This window comes from Capra hircus, chromosome 4, assembly GCF_001704415.2.
Source record: "Capra hircus breed San Clemente chromosome 4, ASM170441v1, whole genome shotgun sequence".
Taxonomy (NCBI): Eukaryota; Metazoa; Chordata; class Mammalia; order Artiodactyla; family Bovidae; genus Capra; species Capra hircus.
This window is the reverse complement of record NC_030811.1, coordinates 14,526,214-14,548,743: the sequence shown is the minus strand read 5'-3', so window position 1 is coordinate 14,548,743 and position 22,530 is coordinate 14,526,214. Positions and strand designations below refer to the sequence as shown.

The 22,530-nt window shown below is 52.8% G+C and overlaps 2 gene segments (V, D, J or C); both read left to right on the top strand.

The window, feature by feature from the left end:
* Window positions 551-13,002, top strand: LOC108635874. The segment is given in 8 exon segments: window positions 551-566; window positions 609-696; window positions 4,758-4,897; window positions 8,327-8,416; window positions 11,106-11,495; window positions 12,156-12,173; window positions 12,330-12,436; window positions 12,762-13,002. Coding segments are annotated over 8 exon segments (870 nt in total).
* Window positions 13,881-22,296, top strand: LOC108635873. The segment is given in 7 exon segments: window positions 13,881-13,904; window positions 16,224-16,281; window positions 16,534-16,614; window positions 20,652-21,041; window positions 21,448-21,465; window positions 21,623-21,729; window positions 22,056-22,296. Coding segments are annotated over 7 exon segments (699 nt in total).

The following is a 22,530-nucleotide window of genomic DNA, read 5'->3' as shown; positions in this document are numbered from 1 at the left end:
CCTCCTCCAGCAAATGACAGATCTGGAGTTGAGCTCTATTTGCCCAGCCCCCAAGCCCAACCCCTGCTTCCTCTATCCTACCTCATGGGCCCTCCAGCTGCAGTCCATCAGCTCTGCTACTCAACATCTCTCCAGCTCATCCCCTGCCTGCAGCACTTCCTAAGGGGCACTTACCTCCTTGCAGTCTTCTAAGCCTGTGCTCAGAGCGGTCCTGTGTGTCGTTAGCTTTCTGGTTAATACCTTTCCTGATGCCCCACAGCTTTCGAAGTAGAAGCCAAGCTCCTCATCACAGAGACGCACAGTTCTTCCCGCTCTGGCCCTGCCTGCGTTTCCAGCCTGGGTTTCCTCACCCCTCCCTTCACCTGCAGTGCCCCAGGGCTCAGAAGTGCTGAGGGTTCTTCCAACATGCCCTGTACCTCTGACCTCCAGCTCTGGACACTACTGCTCCATTTGACACGATACCCTGCCCACCCACCTGTTCACCCTCTTCAGAGAAGCCCTTGCCTCTTCCTACTCCCTGTTCTCTTCCCCACACACCTGCACTGGCGCCATGACCTCCGGTCTGAGTAAGGGGTCCTCATTCTCTTCCACGCTTACTTCTATCACAGTTCGGCTCATGTTGTTGTGTATGGATGTGCCTACCGTGGCCTTCAACCATGAGCTGCTCATAGAAGACGTCTTGTCTTACTCATCCTGGTATGTCTACTGATTAAACAACAGCTAAGACATAACAGGCAGCCAGGGGTTGAATAAACAAAGTATGAGCTAGAAAAGTGAGGGGCGCTCCACAGAGAGAGGCAGTGGAACTTCCCTCAGCAAAGCCGAGGAGTCCCGAGGAGAGGTGAGCCTGCTGTCCGCCAACCCAGCCCCTCGGTGAGTGAGAGACAATCAAACGCGACAGGGATTCCATCTAAGCAGTTCGGCTTTATTGCCACAAACTCTTGGTTTATATAGGCAAGCAAGGGGGGTTTGCGAGGGACTTTCTATAGTTGCACCAATCACCTTAAAGGTCAAATCGTCATGTGCCTTCATTATAACAGGAGTCTACGGTGGTCACGCACTGTCCACGTGCACGGAAATCAAGAGAGCCAATCAAAAACTGTAACATAGACCACGCCCCTATCTCTTCTGCCAGGCGCCATCTTAGTTTCCCACCGCAAAGCTAACCCATCTTTAAGGTTTCCCATGTAGGGCCCCACAGAAGAGGAAGCAAATATACTGAAGAAAAGGCCTTCCAGAAGAACAGTTCTCAAAGTGTGGTCCCTGGACCAGCAGGACCAGAATCACCTGGGAATTTAGGAGGAATGCAAATTCTTAGGCTCCACCCCAGACCTACTGAGTCAGGAATTCTTGGAGCCCAGCAGCTTGCCTTTAACAAGACTTCCAAGGCATCCTGGTGGATGTCAGAGCTTGGGAACCAGTGTGGTAGAGAGAGCTCTAGCCCAGTGTTGTCTGTGAAAACAGCAGTCACCAACGCCTTGACTGACTGTATGCAGGCATATGACAAACGTTTTTGCGTGTGTGCATGCTAACTCACTTCAGTCGTGTCCAGCTCTTTTTGACTCCATGGACTGTAGCCTGCCAGGCTCCTCTGTCCATGGGATTCTCCAGGCAAGAATACTAGAGTCGGTTGCCATGCCCTCCTCCAGGGGATCTTCCCAACCCAGGGACGAAACCCATGTCTCTTATGTTTCCTGCATTGGCAGGCAAGTTCTTTACCTCTAGCGCCACCTGGGAAGCCCAATAAACCTTTTGTTGTTCATTTGCTCAGTCGTGTCCAACACTTTAGGACCCCATGGACTATAGGCCACCAGGCTGCTCTGTCCATGGGTTTCTCCAGGCAAGAATACTGGAATGGATTGCCATGCCCTCCTTCAGGGGATCTTCCCAACCCAAGGATTGAACCCAAGTCTCTTATGTCTGTTGAATTAGCAGGTGGGTTCTCTACCACTAATGCCACCTGGGAAGCCCAATAAACCTTTAGGTGTATTATTTATGTCTCACAAGAGCTCCATAAGGTAGGTCTTATTTTATCATCATCATTCCCATTTTACAGTTAAAGAGTGTTAGTGTAAGTTGCTCGATCGTGTCTGATTCTTTGCGACCCCATGGACTGTAGCCCACCAGGCTCCTCTGTCCATGGAATTCTCCAGGCAGGAATACTGGAGTGGGTAGCCATTCCCTTCTCAAGGGGATCTTCCTTACCCAGGGAACCTGAGTCTCCTTCATTGCAGGCAGTTAAGGAGACTGGAGTTTTTAAAAAATCCAGTAACTTGCCCAGGGTTTGAAGCAGAGGGCATGGGAGGGAGCTCTCAGTCTGGCTACTGGAGGTGAGATTCCCTGAGGAGCAGGGCCCCAGGGCTCAGGAGCAGCACCTAGGAGAGTCCCAGATCTTAAATGAGGAGGCCGGAGTTCTGGTTCCAGCCCTTTCTCCTTGTCTCCTGCCACTTTGGGGGACCCTTTAGCCTCTCCAGACTTCAGTAACATCTGGGAAATTAGGAGACAAAGTTCGGGTTAAAATGGATCAATTCACGTGCAAAAGTTTAAAAAAATTACACATAGATATTGTTTGCGGGTCTCCTCCCTACATCCCAACACCCAGCTTGAGAAAGGCACACAGGTAACCAGCAAGCTTTCCCTTGGGTTCTCTGAGCACTATGACATTCTTCTTGCCCCCTCAAGTGGCCACACTGAGTGCAGCTGGTTAAGTCGAACCAAAAAATGAGGAAAGGCTGCCCCCTGCTGTCAAAGATGAAGAAAGGCTTCACGTGGCACCTGCCTGACCTGTCTAAACTCCTTTCACCAAACAAAAAGCTTCGTGGGCACTTGAGCTACTAACAGTGTGACAAAGTTGAGACAATCCCCATGAAAACAAAAGGTGGTTGTGGAGCCAAGGCAGGGTGGTATTCTTTTTAAGTTTAAGTTGGCATGAGAGTCCCCAGGTCAAAAGGAAACTCTAACTTAAGGAGTAAATCACTGAAGTGTAAATACCCAGGGCAATTTTGTGCCTAATTGTTTATTTAAATACAAATTAATAAACCCAGAGACTTGGAACTCTGAACATCCTGGGGATTACTCCGAAATATGTGTTTCTCACCAGGCTCCTAGGTGACTGGAGATTCATTCAGCAAACTCAGTACCATGAAACAGCTTCTTATATAAACTGTTCTTCTTTGAAAAAAATGACTTTGTAAATGAAACAAGTATTTTTTTTTACATTGGTAGATTTCAAAATATCACTTAAAGTAGTATTTTGTTGTTTTCTTTTAAAATTTTATTGTTTTCAGTCCAGTTCAGTCGCTCAGTCATGTCCGACTCTTTGCGACCCCATGAATAGGAGCACGCCAGGCCTCCCTGTCCATCACCAACTCCCAGAGTTCACTCAGACTCACATCCATCGAGTCAGTGATACTTTAACATAAAATAGATAATAGCTCTATTACCCATTTAAAATAAAATTACTATCTATGGCTCAAAAATCAACACTACAAAGTTGACCCTGAGAAATGTCAATTTTACTTACACTCTGCTTCTGTCTCTTCCATTTATTCTTAACAGGTAATCACTTTTACCCATCTCTTTTGTAAAATTCCAGTATTTCTTCATGTAGCATCAAACACACAGAAGTATAATTCTTATTTTTCCCCTTTGTTAGACAAAGGTGGCATATTGAAACCTTATCCTACCGCTTGTTTTTAATCCAGTTAACAGTATATATTAGAAAGCTTTCCATAGCAGTATAAGGCACTTTCATTCATTATTAGTATTGAATAATATTCTGTTTTGTGAATGTGTCACAATTTATTTACCCAATCCTTTACTGATGGGTACTTGAGTTTTTCCCAATCCTTTGCTATTCCAAATAATGCAAACATTTTACACACTTGTTTTCATTTGTATGCAAAAGTAATTACAGGATACACTCCCAAAGGTGGAATTCCTGGGTGAAAAAGTAAGAACATTTGTATTATTATGGTGATGGTGGTATTAGTCACTAAGCCGTGTCATAATATTTATAGATAGTTTCAAATTGCTCCCATTAAGAGCTATATTATTTAGCATGTCAGAGCGTGCTAAATTGCTTCAGTTGTGTCCAACTCCTTGTGACCCTATAGACTATAGGCCTGCCAGGTTCCTCTGCCCTTGGGATCCTCCCGGCAAGAATACTGGAGTGGGCTGGCATGCCCTTCTCCAGGGGATCTTCCCGACCCAGGGATCCAACCCGCTTCCTGCATGGGCAGGAGGGTTCTTTCACCATTAGCGCCACCTGGGAAGCCCAGTGATAGCATGGCCTTCCACCATTCACGTCATCAAATTGGTGAAAACTGACATTTCAATGCCATTTTAGTTTGCATTTGCCATGGCAAGATATTTTTTTCCCCTATGGTTAAGCACCATTTGGATCTTTTCTTCGGAACCTTCTCATTTTTTATCGCACTGCTGGATTATTTTCTTATTGATTTCTAGAAGTTCATCATCCTGAGATCAGCCCTCATGATGAGAATTGCATTTCTTTCCCCATAGTGTCATTTACCTTTGATTCTATGTGTGTTCCCCCTGCGAGTGTGTTGTCATTCTGTGGTCTAGTTTGCCTTTTTTGCTTCTAGACATTGAGTCATAGTCTTAAAGGCCACAAAAGGAAGCGCCATCTAGTGAAATGAGATCAAGGCTACTCAACTGGAGTTTCAATTTCAAGGTCATCTTGTGCAGGGAAAATCAAAGATCTGGCGAAAATTTAAAATGTTTCTGCCCTTTAGGGAAAAAGAGGAAGAAGACCTTGAGTATGATCACGTGACCAAGCAATTGCATTTAAACGTCCCCGAGGCTGTATTCACCCCGTTCTCCACCTCGGTTTCCCGGAAAGCCCTTCACCAAACCCTGATGTCTGAAGTCCGCAGTGAGAAGTGAGGCAGCCAACGACACAGGTGGTTCCCCCTCACTCACACTGATTAGACACACAGCTCTCCCACCACCCCCATCGCACCCTCAAGGTCTCTGCAGCGCACTGAGCTGCGAGATAGCTGATCCACGTTGCTGTACAGCAGACATAACACAGCACTGTCAAGCAATTATCCTCCAATTGTTTTTTAAAAATGTTTTTAAAGTGAATGCAAAAACAGAAAAGAAATACAGCTCTCAGCTATGACTTTACCCCTGGGAATCTCTTCCTCTGTGTACCTGGTGGCCTGTTCTCTGGACCACCCTGGAGGTTCAGAGTTGGGCCGAAGGGGCAGAGTCTGGATTCTGCGGGACCCCGTTCTCAGATAAAAAGTGTGATTTCTGGGTGCCTGACATCAGGGGTAGGCCAGGGATAAAAGGGGCTGCTACTATGACGACAGCCTGCAGAGGAGCGGATGCCGGGGAAACCAGCCCTGACACAAAGGCACACAGCTCGGAGGAGCAGAGAAGGTCCTGAAGAAAGGGCACGAGGTGAGGAGGGAGCCCCCGGCCTTGTCTGTCCCTGCCCCCCCACCGCCCCGCACCACGCACCCAGAGTGCTGATGTCACCTCCTCGCCCTCCAATGTCCTCAGAGGGGCAACTCTCTGGTGGATCCTCCCAGACTCCCTCTCCGAGGGGCGGGCCCATGGGAGGGGCCGTTTTTGTATAAAGCTATAACGCTGTGGGGACAGGGGGGCCACGGTGATTCAACCCTATGGGAATCCTTTACAAAAACCTTTCTGCCTGTCCCAGTGCCCATCGTCTTTCGCTCTTCTCCTGGGTCACTGGCCCAAGGGTGGCTTGGGTTGGAAGGCCTCCACCTTCCCCCACCATTTACCTGTCAGGCCAAAACCACAGAGCAGGGCAGGTCTGGATCAGAGCTGAAGCTTCCAGGCAGCAAGGCCAGACGTGAGAAGATGCTTCTGTGGCCTCATGGATGAAGGACTCAGGGAGACCCTTTATCCCACTCCCGCACTACCCGCTCCCTGCCCAGGGCAAGGTCAGTGGGAAGGTGCGTGGGAGGTGACTCGCTCTATGAAACAAAAGTCAGCACTATGCCAGCACCCACCCCCCCAATGGATGCTCACGGGTGTCTGGGACCCTGCCCACCTCCCCAAGCCCACATCCCTGTGATGAACCCTCAGGAAGAATCAAAACAGGGGCACGGGGCCCTGTGGATGGACTCTGCGCATGCTCCGAGGCCCCAAGAGTCAAGAGTCAAAAATATTCTTTCGTGCAATATCCATAAAGCACAGGAGAGGACTCCCAGTCCCAGAGTCCACCAGACACCAACGCAGATCCTGTCCGCTCTGCCCACCTCTAATTGCTTTCCTCCTTGCTCCGCTTCACTGTGTGAACACTGAGGTTTTCTTTGGAAAAGGCACCAGGCTCACGGTTGTAGGTAAGACATAGTCTGGGCCTTTCCTGGCCCCTCGGAGGGGAGGGCGGGTCCCAGGTGTGCGTTGTAGGGTGGCTGTGTTCTGATGTGTTATGAATATCACTTCGGCCCAGGGACCAAGCTGACAGTTGTAGGTAAGGCCGGGGTCTCCAGGTGGGTACCATGAGGGAGCACTCCCTCCCAGGGAACATAGGAAGAAAGGGATGGCCCAGCTTCCGGGGTCCAGGGGTCCTGGAAAGCTCTGGAAGGCTATGCGGGGTGTTTGAAGCGGGCTGGTGTCTTTGGGAGGGAAGAGATCCTTGAATGCCCCAACCTCTCCCCGAATCCCGGCTGTGCTCAGCTGAGGAGGAGAGGTTTTGAAGTGAATCCTGGAGGCTTGGCTTTGGAGACTTCTACTTTTTGAGGGGGGAGGGAAGACGGCTCGCTGTTGTAGATAAGCCGGCCAGGACTGGAGGGCTGGGAACCTGCAGGGAGGGGCAGAGAACAGATGGAGCCTCCGTCTTGGGTGCCTAGGTTAAAGTGCGTGTTTATCAGAAAGATCTGAATTCCTGTCTTGGTGAGTTCTTGTCCTGATGAGGCGGGCAGCCTCCATCTCCAGTAATTTCATGGGCGGGCTCAGCTAAGCCTGGTTTCCCTACCGGGAGGCAAGTAATCTCAATTAGAAATGGGTCACCTTGTCCATCTCCTGTCTCCTTGGAGGATACCCATCGACGCCAGGGTGGATGGGAGAACCTCTGGCCCCAGAGCTGTTAGTCCTGCCATTTTTCTCCCGCATGCAGAAAGGAGATGGACACAGGAGAGGCGGGTAGGGAGTCACACACTGTATGGCTGTAAACCCCCTCCACCCCCGGGAGTTAAAGTTCTGCTAAGGAAAGGAACAGGGGAGCCGCAGGTGAACCGGGGGAGGAAGGATTGGGAGGTGCAGGCAAGTTTCCCTACCAGGCTTTAGGGTTGTGTGACTAATGAAAGACTCTATTTCGGCAATGGGACGAAGCTTTCCGTCTTGGGTGAGTACAGCTCTTCCCTGGGGATGGTGTGCTGTGAGGCTGGAGTTCTAGAAGTTCCCCTTAGAGAAGGCCGGGACTGAGAACACAGTGGAGAAAAGGCTGAGGGTATGGGTAAGCAGAGCAGGTGCTAGAAGGTGCTAGAAGTTCTGGGGGGAAGGTCGTCTCTGGAAGGAAGGGCCCATGTTACCAGCCACTCTGGGGTTTGCCACACCCGCGTTGGGCCGTGGAGCAACCAGGCACAGCACTTTGGACACGGGACCTGGCTCGCCGTCCTGGGTAAAACGCAGGACCGGGGAGGCAGGGTCACTGTCTCTGGGACTGGAGTGTCTGTCTCTCCTCCCTGTCCTGATGGAAGGGGGTCAACTAAACTCTGATCCCTGTGGGGCTTCGGAAGAGCTGGGTCTGCCATCTCTCTCTCTTTTTTTAAATGTTAATCTTACTTATTTGTGGCTGTGCTGGGTCACGGTTGCTATGCGGGCTTTCCTCTAGTTGCAGACAGCAGGGCCTACTCTCTAGCTGTGGTGTGCGGGCTTCTCATTGCGGTGGCTTCTCTCCTTGTGGAGCCCCGGCTCTAGGCATTTGGGCTCAGGAGCTGTGGCGCAGAGGTTTAGTTGCCCCGCAGCATAGAGGATCTTCCCCAACCAGGGATCAAACTTATGTCCCCATCATTGGCAGGCAGACTCTTAACCCTTGGACCAGGGAAGCCCCCTGCCCTCACTTCAGAGGCAGCTTGGTTGATGCCTCTGTTTCTCCTCTGAGTCTTCTGCCCACAAGCTGCCTCCTCACACCTCTAAGCTCTCCCCTCCTTCTTACACGCCGGGATCGGCCCCTCTGAAGTTTCTTCCTCTTTCCCCGCTTTCCCCAGAGTGCGCTTTGGCCTTTCTCCTTGTGGCATCCCTTTGGTCCAGCGCCATGAACACCGGCAGGGAAAAAAATGGTCATTCCCGCTCTCGAGGACCTCAGACTTTTGCCCTGCCTGAGGTTTCTGGGGGTTTCGCCACAGCCACCTGCAGCTGTGGGCCTATAATTCGCCCCTCCACTTTGGGATCGGCACCAGGCTCACCGTGACAGGTATCGGGCAGGAAGCGGGGTGCAAGGGTGTGGGGGTCAGCTTGCTGCACTGCGTCTGATGCGGCCCCGGCCCAGGGCTCCCCGGAGCTGTGCTTTGTCTCCAGCCTGGTCTCGCTCTTCTTCTCCTTCTCCGGGGCTCCTCTGTGCTCCTGCTTTGGCAGGTGTGCTGTTTTGCTTTCCCTCCCTTATCTGATCGTCTCCATTCCCACCCCCGTTCTAACTCTGATCCTGCACTGTTGACCCCCTTTCGGCGAATAGCTCTGTCTTCTATGTTAAAACTTACCCCTAGGACCTCCCTCCAGCTCAGAGCCCTGTCCTTGCTTTCCTTGTCCTTTGTCTGTCCTTGTCTCTCCTTCATCCTTTCTCTGCCTCCACCAGTCTCCAAAAGCCGTGTGTGTCGTCCTGAGCTGGTTTAAGAAACCAGGAGGCAGTTGGGGAGCAGCTTGGTGAGACTGAGCTGGTCTGAGGGGGGCTCCTGAGCCCTGAGGGCAGAGGTCCAGGTCACAGCACCACTTGAGCTTGCAGGAGTGTCCCTGGGGAGCACTGCTCTTGGTGGGGGTCAGAGGTAAGTCTGAACAAGCTCTTACAACTGGAAACTTACACCCTTTTAGCAAGAGACAAGGTGGAAGGAGGAGAAATAGGTTGGAGACCCCATTGTTATCAAGCCTCAGGATCTGTGCTGAGATAATGGAGTCAGTGGCTCATGATTAAACACTAACACACCATCACCACCCTCGGGAGGAAGCAGGCAAGGGTGAGGGGGGTCTGGGCTGGTGTTGTAGACGCGGCTAGAGGGATGGGTCACCGAGCAGGCTTTACCCTGCAGAGGGGAGCACATGCCAGGGAGCGTGATGGAAATTGGAAAGTACAGATCATCGGGTTCAAAATGCATGAGTTCTGGGGGAAGAGGGGCTCTCGTGCAGTTTGCAAAGTGATCTAAACTGGTTCAGGCCCTCTGAGATGTAAGTATAAAACAGAGATGACAATGGTGGTCTCTTGGAGTTCTGAAATTGTAAGGGACTAAATCCTTATGGAGGGGGAGAAGGGGATGACAGAGGATGAGGCGGTTGGATGGCATCACTGACTGACTCAATGGACATCAGTCTGAGCAAACTGGAAGAGAGCGAAGGACAGGGAAGCCTGGCGTGCTGCAATCTGTTGGGTCGCAAAGAGTCGGATATGACTGAAGATCGACAACAGATCGTGTGCAAATCCTTTGTAGAGGACTCAGAGGATGCCGCCATCCCTTTCATTCCGGTTGAACCTCACTGTGTCACAGACTGTCTTGTTCCAAACCGGGGCTCAGTTTTCTCAATAGAAACATTCCCTGAACTTGGATAAAGTGGAGACATCTGGGTTTGCCACATTTCTGCTCCACAAACTCGCTCCCAGGACAGAGCTAAACAGAGGTCTCAGTGCATTTTGGCAACACAGAGGGTGCTTGAAAGGTAGACGAGTTTTTTGGTTTTACTTTACTCCTCCACATCCTCACACGAGGGCCTGCCTTCCAACAATTTCAGAAATTCTCTCCCATCTGTCAAGCATGTGAAAGGGCCTTCGGACTTTGGGGTTTGTTCATTTCAACGCTTGTGCTGCTTTGAATATAATGCGTGACTGGAATTAGGATTCCAAAGTTGGTAGGGAGGTTTGCTGGACACTGGAAATAAGATAGGGCTCAACCTCAGAACAGTTTCTTTCATGGGGTTCCAACCATCCTGGGCAAGCTCCCACACAACCCAGCGCCCGTGTAGGAGTCAGTTTGAAACATCAGACAGGATATTAGCCAAAGGTACATAGGCTTCACAAAGCGGGTTACATGTAAAATCAAAACAAAAGGTAGGCTCAGTATAATATAGAGAAAAGCATGTCAGCTATAACGGGAAAAGTATCTTTTCTAGGGAAGAATATGTATGCATGCTAAGTCACTTCAGTTGTGTCCGACTCTATGCAACCCTACGGACTATAGCCTGCCAGGCTCCTCTGTCCATGAGATTTTCCAGGCAAGAATACTGGGGTGGGTTGCCATTTCCTCCTCCAGGGGATCTTGCCCACTCAGGGATCGATTCACGTCTCTTATGTCTCCTGCATCGGCCGGCATGCTCTTTACCATTGAATCACCTGGGAAATCCCAGGGAAGAATGGCTAGTTCTAATTCATATGTGTTGTCGCTCAAACAGATAATCACATACTCCCTGCAAAAACAGAAAAATAATTATTAGATGCAGTCAGTCTGGTTTCCAGGTCATACTTTTAGGAAAAATCCAGGCTTATTCAGCTCTCCTATAATTACTTCCAGGTCTGAAAATTAGGTAGTCATGCACCAAAGAGGGATTTGAGCTAGGAAGGAAACAGATATACTCACTTAATGGATCATCCTACACGGCTGCAAGAATAAGACATTTCAAACAAAGCCAGGAAACTCAGGATGTGATGCCGCCTTAGGGAGAGGCAGGAGGCGGTCAGTAGTGTGTATCCACGGGGTAACCGAGAAAGAAGGGGCAAAGTTGAGGGTGACTGATAGCAGAAGATTGGGATGGTGACCCCTAAACAAACAGAACCTCCTGCTATATAATTTTATGATGATGCTGTGGCCCCTTTCCTTGTTGCCCTCAATTCACACACACACACAGCCCCTCCCATACCCAGCTGGCTCTCAGGCCGGTCCTGGCCCCCATCCCTGTCCTTCCAGACAATCTGAGCCGAGTGCACCCGCCCAAGGTGGCTGTGTTCGAACCCTCGGAAGCAGAGATCTCCCGGACCCAGAAGGCCACCCTCGTGTGCCTGGCCACGGGCTTTTACCCCGACCACGTGGAGCTGACCTGGTGGGTGAACAGGAAGCAGGTCACCACTGGGGTCAGCACAGACCCTGAGCCCTACAAAGAGGACCTCACGCAGAATGACTCCAGATACTGTCTGAGCAGCCGGCTGAGGGTGACCGCCGCCTTCTGGCACAACCCCCGCAACCACTTCCGATGCCAAGTCCAGTTCTACGGGCTCACGGACCAGGACCAGTGGGAGGAGCAGGACAGGGCCAAGCCCGTCACCCAGAACATCAGCGCCGAGACCTGGGGCAGAGCAGGTGAGCCGGCCCGGAGGGAGTCAGAGCCGACAGAGGAGAGATCAGGGAGAGAGCGGGAAGGCAGAGTGAAGAGCGGGGGAGCCCAGCAAGAGGGTGGACAGGGCACCTCCTCGGGCGAACTCCTCCCCCGGATCCAGATCCTCAGCCCAGCTCAGCTGTGCTGGTGGGTGCCCTCCCTGCCCACCTGCACAGCTCAGGGTGCCAGTGGTGGGTCCCCATCCCCTTCAGTGCTGCCTCCTTCATGACCCTGAGGATGCTGTGTCCACATTGACACAGGCAGTGCTGGGACTCTGATCAGAGGCTGCTCAGAGCCTGGGGGTCAGTGCTGACTAAAAGCTAGCTTAGTAGGTCTTTTTCATTTATTTGTTTTGTTTTAAACATCTCAAAATATCACATATTTATGATTGCCTAGTTTTAATGTATCAGGAATCTGGGCATAGCTTAGCTGGCTCGTTTATCTCAAGATGCTACAATCAGATGTCAGCCAAAGCTGGAGTCTTATCTGAAGGCTCAGCTGGGGCAAGTCCACTCCCAAGTTCACGTGGTTGTTGCAAGATTTAGCATCTTTCCAGCTATTGAACTGAGGAAGGCTGGCTTAGCTTTGAATCTGCTTTAGAAGATGCAGGCTCTCATCCATTTCCCTCCCCTTTTTTCTTTCAGACTGTGGCGTCACCTCCGGTAAGTGGCCTTCTCCTCCTATGTCCCTATCTCCTATTATCTTTGCTCTGGAATCAGAGAATGCAAAACCCATGGACCCTGGTGGGGGCTATGAGGGAAGGAGGCCACAGATGACCAGCTCACAGGTACCTACCTGCTCTCCCTTTCTGCCAACAGCGTCTTATCAGCAAGGCGTCCTGTCTGCCACCCTCCTCTATGAGATCCTGCTGGGGAAGGCCACCCTGTATGCTGTGCTGGTCAGCGCCCTGGTGCTGATGGCCATGGTAAGGAGGGGCCAGGATAGGGCAGGCAGGTTGGAGGTGACACTGGAAATGCAGCAACACAGACCTAGGAATGTAGAGACCCCACCAGGACCAGAGGTGGGCAGAGAGGAAGAAGGGGTTCACCCACATGCCTCAGAAGACACCTTGCCCCTCTGTGATCACAGTGGAAGAGCCGTGCTGGGCAGGAGAAACTGGGGTCACCAGAAAACCAGTGGCTGGATGTTGGGAGGAGACCTGCTATTCGTCTTGTCAGGAGGACACCCTGCTTCCTCTCGGTCCCCAGCACTTCTGGCTCCTGGTAACCCTCACACCTTCTCTTCCTCAGGTCAAGAGAAAAGATTCCTGAAGCCAGCTTCCAGCCTGTTACTGCCCTGATAGGAATTCTGCTTTTCCCGTTCCTACCCAGTGCTTCTGAAGAGCTGCCCTCATCTCTGGACTCAGCCCAGCGTCCACCCCCATGTGCGGGTGCCCCAAACTCTCAGGACCAGGATCTCCCTAACCCAGGGGAGACCCTAGGGGGACTGAACTTACTGAACCAATAAAAATGGCCTGTTGTGTTCACTCTGCCTTGAGTGTCTTCTCCCCTCTTCTGTCCATCTCTCAAGTCCCATGTGACTCCAGGCAGGGTACAAGCAGGAGACATTCAAGGAAAGTGCAGTCCTTTCAGGTGGGAGGTGAGGGGCCCAGCCTGTGACTGGCACTGCTCCTCCTTGTCAGGGAAACTTAAGGACGTGTGAAAGGGGGTGACTGATGAAGGGAGAGGCTTACTCTGGAGCAGTCTAGAAAAGTGCTGATGTTAACTCTAGGAATTTTCTGTCCTACTTAATCAAGGTGTTCTGAGGTAGAGCTGACCTGCACAGGTGTGTCTACCTGCCAAGTGGTCACGACCTCATGACAACGAAGCTCAAGGTCATTTGTGTCACCCACGCAGCCTCCCCGAGGGCATTCACCACTCAGCTTCCTTCACCACCAAGGAGTGTTTCCAGGAGAGAAGAAAGTCACTGGCTTGGGACTCTGTTCTCAGTAGCAAATGTGTCTTCTAGTCTAAGCTGTAAAGCCAGTTAGAAATTTCACTCAAGTGAATTAAGTAGATGAGAAAATGTCCCCTGAGGAGTCCTCGGAGGATGGAAAATAAAGTTCCCTAAAACCAAGGATCAGCCCTTTTGCTATTTCTAGAAATCCTTCCAAAGCTCTTTATTGTCACATGGTCACCATGGTGATGTAACCCAGAGCCCTCAAAATGGCATAAAAGACCCACCGTTGTCCTCCGTCTGTCCACACTCACCCTCACTCCTGTCACCCTGGACCCCCTGAGCCCCTGGCTTGCAGGTCATCCTGCACTCCTCTACCTGGAATGACGAATATGTAAGCTCCTACTGATCCCTGAAGACTTACCAGTGATATCTTCCCCATAAGAAGCCTCTGCGCCTCTTACGCCACCCCCATGACGCGGGATGAAACGTACCGTGTATGTTGCTGTCACAGTGCCCTGTGCCCACCTCCTTCCTACCACTGACCACACTTGACGGAAACTACCCCTTTTCTTGTCTGACACCTCTACTTGAAGGTCACTCCATGATGGTAAAGTTGTGTTTTGTTACAGTAGCCATGGGATGTGCCATAGTACCTTAGTTCAGCGTGTGTGTGTGTGAGTTGCTCAGTCTTTGCGACCCCATGGACTGCCACCTGCCAGGCTCCTCTGTCCATGGGATTTTCCAGGCAAGAATACTGGAGTGGCTTGCCATTCCCGTTCCCAGGGGATCTTCCTGACCCAGGGATGGAACCCAGGTCTCCTGCATTGCAGGCAGATTCTTCACCATCTGAGCCACATGGGAAGCCATGTTCAGTGTATGCATCCATCTGGGAATCAATGAATGAGTCCGTGAGTTCACCCACAGTGACCCAGTTCAGGGGCAGATGTCACCCTCAGGCCCGCCTGAGACAGACAGCGACCCTCCCCCTCCCAGCCCTGCAGCACACAGCCTTCTCTATGGCAACACATGCGTGCATTCTAACATGGGTCTCTCATATACAACCACATGCATATACACATATGTCTCTGTATATGTATGCATCCGAATAGCCAACAACTTGCTAAGCATATATCATTGCAATGTTTGCTGTTAACTTCCAAGAAAATAAAGATATCCAAGTCACAGTCCTCAAGAATCTTCCCTGTTCATTAGGGGATAACTCATGGATAGAAAGAGTTAATATACAAGCAATGCGAGTTACTATAATGCAGGCAGAGGCTAGCACTGAGTTTCTGACTGGGACCATCAGCGGAGAGAGGAAGGTGGCAGACTCTTCACAGGAAGAGTTGGTCTCACTGATCCCTGTGGGAGAGAGGTCATGAGAGTCAGGTATGAATGGGACAGGAAAGCACAGGGTCAGGGACCTCGCACTCAGCACTCAGGTCCTTGCACTCAGCTGGCTGCGAGGTTCAGAGATGGCAGTCCTAAGTCTGTAGAGGCAGGCTGGGGCTTCCCGCTGGGAGAGTGGACTCTATCCCCGCTGCAGCATGAGGAGGGCATACAGCAGGCCGCAGCATGAAGCGGGCGTACAGCAGACGCACTGAGCATCTGTGCACTAGGGAGAGGAGTCGGGCCATCCAGGAAGCCAAGGGCAAGCGCAGAGCTGCGAGTCCTCCCGCCCTGAGCTGACACCACCTCTGTGGATGGTCCTCCCACCCACCTCTCTATAAATGCCAGTCTGCACAGGTGAGCAAAGAGAGTCCCAGAGGGGAGCCCTGATGACATAGGGGAGCTCCTCAGGGTGGCATCTGTTCCAGGAGGGGCCTCTCTGCCCCCCTCCCCCACCACTAGCACCCTGCCCTTCCCCAGGCCCCTCCCCACTCTCAGTGTGCCCTGAGTCTGTCTCCACTCAACCAGACCAGCCTCTGCCACCTGCACTTCCTGCCTCTGCCCAGTGGTTGGAGGAGGGGCACCAGAGGAGAGGACATTTTTGTATCACAGTGTAACATTGTGGGGGCTGGGGGGGTGGGCACAATGATTCAGTTAGAGGAAGTGCTTTTACAAAAAGCCCTGCCTCAGAAAATAGACTCATGCAGCCCACCCAGAACCTAGCTCCCAGTTTAAGATGGGGAGAGCGGCTGGGAGAAGTCCCTGGGGCAGGTCCCTCTGTGGCCTCGCAGGGACCTGGACTCTGATCACCTCTGCCTCTCCCTGCTCCACACTCAGCTTCCAAGGAACACGAAGAATCAAGCCGTCAGAGTGGGATCTTCACAAAACTTGATCTTGGACAAAGTATTTGCAGTTGTGTTATTTGTTAAGCACTCACAACAGCCCCCTGGGGAAGATATTACCCCATTTTTCAGATGGAGAAACTAAGGCCAGGGAGGTTACAGTCCCAGAAATAGTAGGAAGCAAGGTCTAGCCTGAAACACTTCCCAGTCCAGCAAAACCTCCACCCCTAGTGCCTCTTCCAATTTCACAACCATGTCAGCCCCCAAGTCAAGCTCATTCTCTGCAAAATTGGGGTGACCTCATGTTCAGACCACCTGTCCACTAGTTCTGGAGGGAGGTCGGGAGAGAGAAGCCAGGGAGGAGAAGGAGGGTGGCCCCAGACTGTTCCAGGGGAGGAGGGGAAGAGGGAGGAATTCTTGGCAGCCCCTTCCCACTGTGCTCCTATGATGAGCTGCACTTCGGGCCAGGGACCAGGCTCACCGTGCTAGGTAAGAATGCTTCTCCAAGGGGAGGGAGGGTGGAATGCCCAGACTAGATGACGGCGCTGCTCCAGAAGGGAAAGTTTGCGCCTGGGTTCCCAGGGCTGTGTGAACGCCGCGCAGCTGTACTTTGGAGCTGGTTCCAAGCTGACTGTGCTGGGTAAGGAGGGCAGCTGGAGTGCCTGAGTGTTCCCTCGGGTGGGATGCAGAGAGGCGGGCGGCTGCCATCTCCCTTCGAGGCGGCGCTCAGGGTCGGTGGGGACCTGGGCCGAGTCTAGGCATCAGAGAAGGGCAGCGCTGGTTTTTGTCCTGGGTCCCCGGGCTGTGAGCCAAAGCACTCAGTACTTCGGCGCGGGCACTCGGCTGTCGGTGCTAGGTGAGCGGGGACTCCTCCGGGGACCCGGGGGGTGAGCGGCGGGTTTTTGCGCGGGGCTGGGGGGCCGTGACTCAGAGACGCAGTACTTCGGGCCGGGCACGCGGCTCCTGGTGCTAGGTGAGTGCGGGCGGCGCGCCTCGATTCTTTGTGGGGCGCCGCGGCGCCGCCCTGACCTATGGGGCCGGCAGCGGGCTGGCCGCGGTGGGCGAGAGTCCGCGCGGTGGGCGAGAGTCCGCGCGCTGGCCGCGGGCGGCGGGGTCAGGGCGGGTCGGATCCGGGCGCCTGGTCCTCCCCCTGCCCTGGAGCCGGGCTCTGGGCCCCGGAGGGCGAGCAGCGACGCTCTGAGGGGTTTGCTTGCGGGGCTGGGACTCTGTGAGCCAGTGAGCGGTATTTCGGCGCCGGCACCAGGCTCACGGTCACAGGTGAGATCTGAACGCCTCCCTGCCTTCTATTCGCGGCCCCTCTTCTCCCCGGAGATGGGTGGGGTGGGCTGGAGCTTGTGGCTACGTTGTCCACCTGTGGAGTCAGCTCTGCAAGGGATGAGGGGCCAGGATTGGGGTTCTCATAGTCCTGGAACAGAGAGGTAGGGCAAGGGGGGCTTTGGTCTTTTTGTTTTTTCCCCTGAGATATTAGGGACCTGGTGAGCCATGGCGATAAAGAGAATTTATTAGGACTCTGAGAGCTGCTTGATTGGAGAGAAAGACTGAGGATGGCGATCTGGGCTGAGGGGAGGGTAGAAATGGGTGAAACAGCTGTAAAGGGGAAAATGAGCTGGGGGTGGGGGCCAGGAACAGGTAGAGCTGGCTCCAGGCAGGAAGAGATGCAAGCTTCCACTGAAAGGCCCAGGAGGAAAAGGATGGAGGAAAATGGAACAGAGACTTGAAAGAGACAGATAAACGCGAGGCAGTGAGGGAAAGAATCCAAAAGGGTGGGGTTTTTGATTTACTGTTTGAAAGTTTGGATTTAAATTTAGGTTTCGAAACCTCTTCCTTTCTAAGTCCAGACCCCTGCCGACCAGGCTGTGTGTACAGCACACCCGGGCTGGGGCTGGGTGGGAACCTGGACTACTGGGGGCATTTACTCATCATATGGAGCCCCCTCACCACCACCACCCCCCCACCCCCGCCACCCAGCTTGAAATTCCCCTCCTCACACCAGGTCTCGTAGGTTAAACAGCCAGATGGTGCAGGACATACATTCAAATAGACATATTTTCCTGCTGAGACCAGGAACATTCCCAAGGGGATCTTAGCGCTGGAAAGGGATCTTAGCGCTGGAAAGGGATCTTCAGTGTCACCTGGTGATGGAAACACTGAGCTTCCAGAGGGGAACGACCCCTCAGTAGTGTGTTTACTGGATGATGTGATCACAGCAAGCGTGTCTGTAGTTAGACGGGTTAGGTTGGAGCCATGGGGCTCCTTTCGAAGTGTTTGTTCCTGGTGACAGCTGGGCTCCTGTGATCAGCCAGGGTGGAGAAGAGCAGGAGGCCTCAGAACAGGTGCACCTGGGTCCCAAGCCCTGGTCCTTTAATGATCTGATGACCTTGGGCAAGTGAAACTGTGGGAACCTTCCCTCGGATTGAAAGTCATCATCAAGACCTACTGCTAACACTGCCGACACTGCAGGAGTAGCTGTGTGGGGAGGGTCTTAGAGTATCTAGCAGACCTGTTGTAACTCAGTGGTCTCCCCCCGACCCTCACCTAGGCGGTCACTGGGGCAGCAGTGGAACCAAGTGCCAATGGAGGGGCAGGATTAGCATGGGGAGGAGGGCTGGCTATATGTGAGAAGTGAGCTGGGAGCAGGACAGGTAAACTTCAGAGTTCTGTCTGAGGCTCTCCAGCCCACATCCAAGCACACACCACCAAAGCCCAGCAGGACACACACACAGGTGCACCCACATGGGTGAGCCCACCCACAGGGACTCACAAACAGGGAGGGGAACCTGACTTACTCCTCATCGTGCGGCCATGTAGTCAGTGCTTCACCACGTACGGAAGGTCCTGCTTCCTTCTGCCCCGCACATCAATGTCACAAGGAGCATCGCATATGGCTCAAACACGCGTCTGTAATTTTCCCAGTAAGTTCCAAGTGTTTGCTAGGCGAGGGGGTCAGAGGAGTCAATTCTGTAATGCCCCTGGAGGGCTGGTAGAACCCCAGAGGCAGGGACTCTGCAGGAGGGTGAAGAACCAGGCCGAGTGCAGAAAGCCTGAGGGAGCCTGTGCAACAGAGGCAAGGCAGGAGGTTTCCATTTCAGCTCCGGCCCGCCAGCAAAGCCCTCGGGACAGAGGTGCAGTTACAGGGTGGAAGTGCAGCACAGGGCCCCCGGCCTGATGGAAGGCAGAAAGTGAAGGGAAGTGCTAGTTGCTTAGTCAATTCTGACTCTGCAACCCCATGGACTGCAGCCCACCAGGCTCCTCTGTCCATGGAATTCTCCAGGCAAGAATACTGGAGTGGGTTGCCATTCCCTTCTCCAGGGGGTCTCCCTGATCAAGGGATCGAGCCCAGATCTCCTGCACTGCAGGCAGATTCTTTACTGAATGAGTACCAAAGAAGCCCAGAGCTACCTCAAAATGAACACCTAAGGCTTTTGTTTAAAAAATTATTTAGAATTTCACGGTGGTGACACCAGCGCATCATATCAAGCAGGGGGGCCTTCTAAGTGTGGAGTCCTGTGTGACTACACAGTTCACACCCCCATAAAGCCAGCCCTGAAGTTAAGTCACGTCCATGGAAACAGCAAGTGTCAGAACTTTTTAAAAAAATCTTCTACGCTAAACTACATCTCTTTGGAATGAAATGTCTTCCTTTTAACAGAATTGCTCAGAAACAAACAAAAACAAATCAATACAAAGCAAAGAACAGGATAAAATAAAGGTTTAGAGGGTCCAGAAGCAATAAGATGGTCAGATGAGAAGTCCGCAGGAGCTTTAACTGGAATGCCTTCACCTGGGGCCCTCCGGGATGCCGCACACCAGAGGCTTAGCTGGATCAAGATTGCTCTGATGACCTCAGTTGCATACTTAGGAAGCCAGCCAGCAGGGAAAAGTAGAACACATGGAATCAAAGGGGCAAAGAAAGTTGAAGATGCCTGAATTTAAAACAAGGGGAGACAGCAATTTCTCTGAGCTGAGGCAACTCAGGGGTACCTGGAGGCAGAGGAATGGCTAGGTTGACCTGAAGCACTGGAAAGAAAGAAAACCTCCCATTCTGATGAGTACGCCCTAAGACAAATGCTGTCTTCATGTGAGTACGCAAAAATATATCATCAGTACATTGCCATCTGAAAAAATAAAAAGCATCCATCAAATAACTTCCTTATCCCCAAGTCATCTTACTGGTCAACCCCTCAGGCTCACTCCCAGCAGAGGACAGGGCTTTCGGCATCCATAGATCAGGTCGTGTCCACCCCCACTCCAGACAGGCGGTGTTGGCTTCTCCCTTCACAAGCAGGAAAAATGATGCAGAGACATCCAGAGACTATCTAAAGCCACTTCTGAGCTTCGAATTCTATTATTCATGTTCCATCTGGTGCTCTACTTAAATAACTACCATATATTATGGTGAGAAGTAGAGAAATAAGCTTCCCATGTTGAATAACAAAACAATAACGTAAGAGAAGAGGATTTGCTCAGAGGTTGGATGGTGCCATTTGTAAGGCCACCTTTGGGGCTGGAGACACAGGAGCCAGGCCTGTGGCAGGGTGAGTACAGGCAGAGGCAGGGCAGGGGGGAGGCAGAGCACAGAGGCGTGGGGTGGTGACCCCCCAGACAGACAGGCCATACTGTTTGCGTGCACGCTCAGTCGCTCAGTTGTGTCCCACTCTTTTGCGACCCCATGGACTGTAGCCCGCTCCTCTATCCATAGGATTTCCCAGGCAAGAGCACTGGGGTGGGTTGTCATTTCCTTCTCTAGGGGATCTTCCCAACCCAGGGATGGAACCCACGTTTCCTGCAATGGCAGACAGATTCCCTCTGAGCCACCGGGGTAGCCATATTGCTACATGATTTTATTTTAGGATAACCCTGTGGCCCCCTTCCCTTCCTTCTCACACTCATATACTCATACACGAAAACATAGACACACTCACACACACAGCCCCTACCACGCCCAGCCGGCTCTCAGGCCTGTCCTGGCCCCCACCCCTGTCCTTCCAGACGATCTGAGCCGGGTGCACCCGCCCAAGGTGGCTGTGTTCGAACCCTCGGAAGCAGAGATCTCCCAGACCCAGAAGGCCACCCTCGTGTGCCTGGCCACGGGCTTCTACCCCGACCACGTGGAGCTGACCTGGTGGGTGAACAGGAAGCAGGTCACCACTGGGGTCAGCACAGACCCTGAGCCCTACAAAGAGGACCTCACGCAGAATGACTCCAGATACTGTCTGAGCAGCCGGCTGAGGGTGACCGCCGCCTTCTGGCACAACCCCCGCAACCACTTCCGATGCCAAGTCCAGTTCTACGGGCTCACGGACCAGGACCAGTGGGACGAGCAGGACAGGGACAAGCCCGTCACCCAGAACATCAGCGCCGAGACCTGGGGCAGAGCAGGTGAGCCGGCCCGGAGGGAGTCAGAGCCAACAGAGGAGAGATCAGGGAGAGAGCAGGAAGGCAGAGTGAAGAGCGGGGGAGCCCAGCAAGAGGGTGGACAGGGCACCTCCTCGGGCGAACTCCTCCCCCGGATCCAGATCCTCAGCCCAGCTCAGCTGTGCTGGTGGGTGCCCTCCCTGCCCACCTGCACAGCTCAGGGTGCCAGTGGTGGGTCCCCATCCCCTTCAGTGCTGCCTCCTTCATGACCCTGAGGATGCCGTGTCCACATTGGTACAGGCAGTGCTGGGACTCTGATCAGAGGCTGCTTGGAGCCTGGGGGTCATTGCTGACTAAAAGACTGACTTAGTTTTGAATCGGGTTTAGAAGATGCAGGCTCTCATCCATTTCCCTCCCCCTTTTTTTTCAGACTGTGGTGTCACCTCCGGTGAGTAGCCCTCTGCTTCTTTGTCTCCATCCCTATGGTCATTGCTCTGGAACCAGAGACAGAGAACCCATGGACACTGGTTGGGGAGGTGTAAAGGGGGAGGAGGCCAGTGATACCTGCTCACAGGTACCTACCTGCTCTCCCTTTCTGCCAACAGCATCTTATCAGCAAGGCGTCCTGTCTGCCACCCTCCTCTATGAGATCCTGCTGGGGAAGGCCACCCTGTACGCTGTGCTGGTCAGCGCCCTGGTGCTGATGGCCATGGTAAGGAGGGGCCAGGATGGGGCAGGCAGGTTGGAGGTGACACTGGAAATGCAGCAACACAGACCTAGGAATGTAGAGACCCCACCAGGACCAGAGGTGGGCAGAGAGGAAGAAGGGGTTCACCCACATGCCTCAGAAGACACCTTGCCCCTCTGTGATCACAGTGGAAGAGCCGTGCTGGGCAGGAGAAACTGGGGTCACCAGAAAACCCAATGGCTGGATGTTGGGAGGAGACCTGCTATTCGTCTTGTCAGTGGGACACCCTGCTTCCTCTCGGTCCCCAGCACTTCTGGCTCCTGGTAACCCTCACACCTTCTCTTCCTCAGGTCAAGAGAAAAGATTCCTGAAGCCAGCTTCCAGCCTGTTACTGCCCTGATAGGAATTCTGCTTTTCCCGTTCCTACCCAGTGCTTCTGAAGAGCTGCCCTCATCTCTGGACTCAGCCCAGCATCCACCCCCATGTGCAGGTGCCCCAAACTCTCAGGACCAGGATCTCCCTAACCCAGGGGAGACCCTAGGGGCACTGAACTTACTGAACCAATAAAAATGGCCTGTTGTGTTCACTCTGTCTTGAGTGTCTCCTTGCCTCTTCTCTCCATCTCTCAAGTCCCACGTGACTCCAGGCAGGGTACAAGCAGGAGACATTCAAGGAAAGTGCAGTCCTTTCAGGTGGGAGGTGAGGGGCCCAGCCTGTGACTGGCACTGCTCCTCCTTGTCAGGGAAACTTAAGGACGTGTGAAAGGGGGTGACTGATGAAGGGAGAGGCTTACTCTGGAGCAGTCTAGAAAAATGGAAGTGTTGC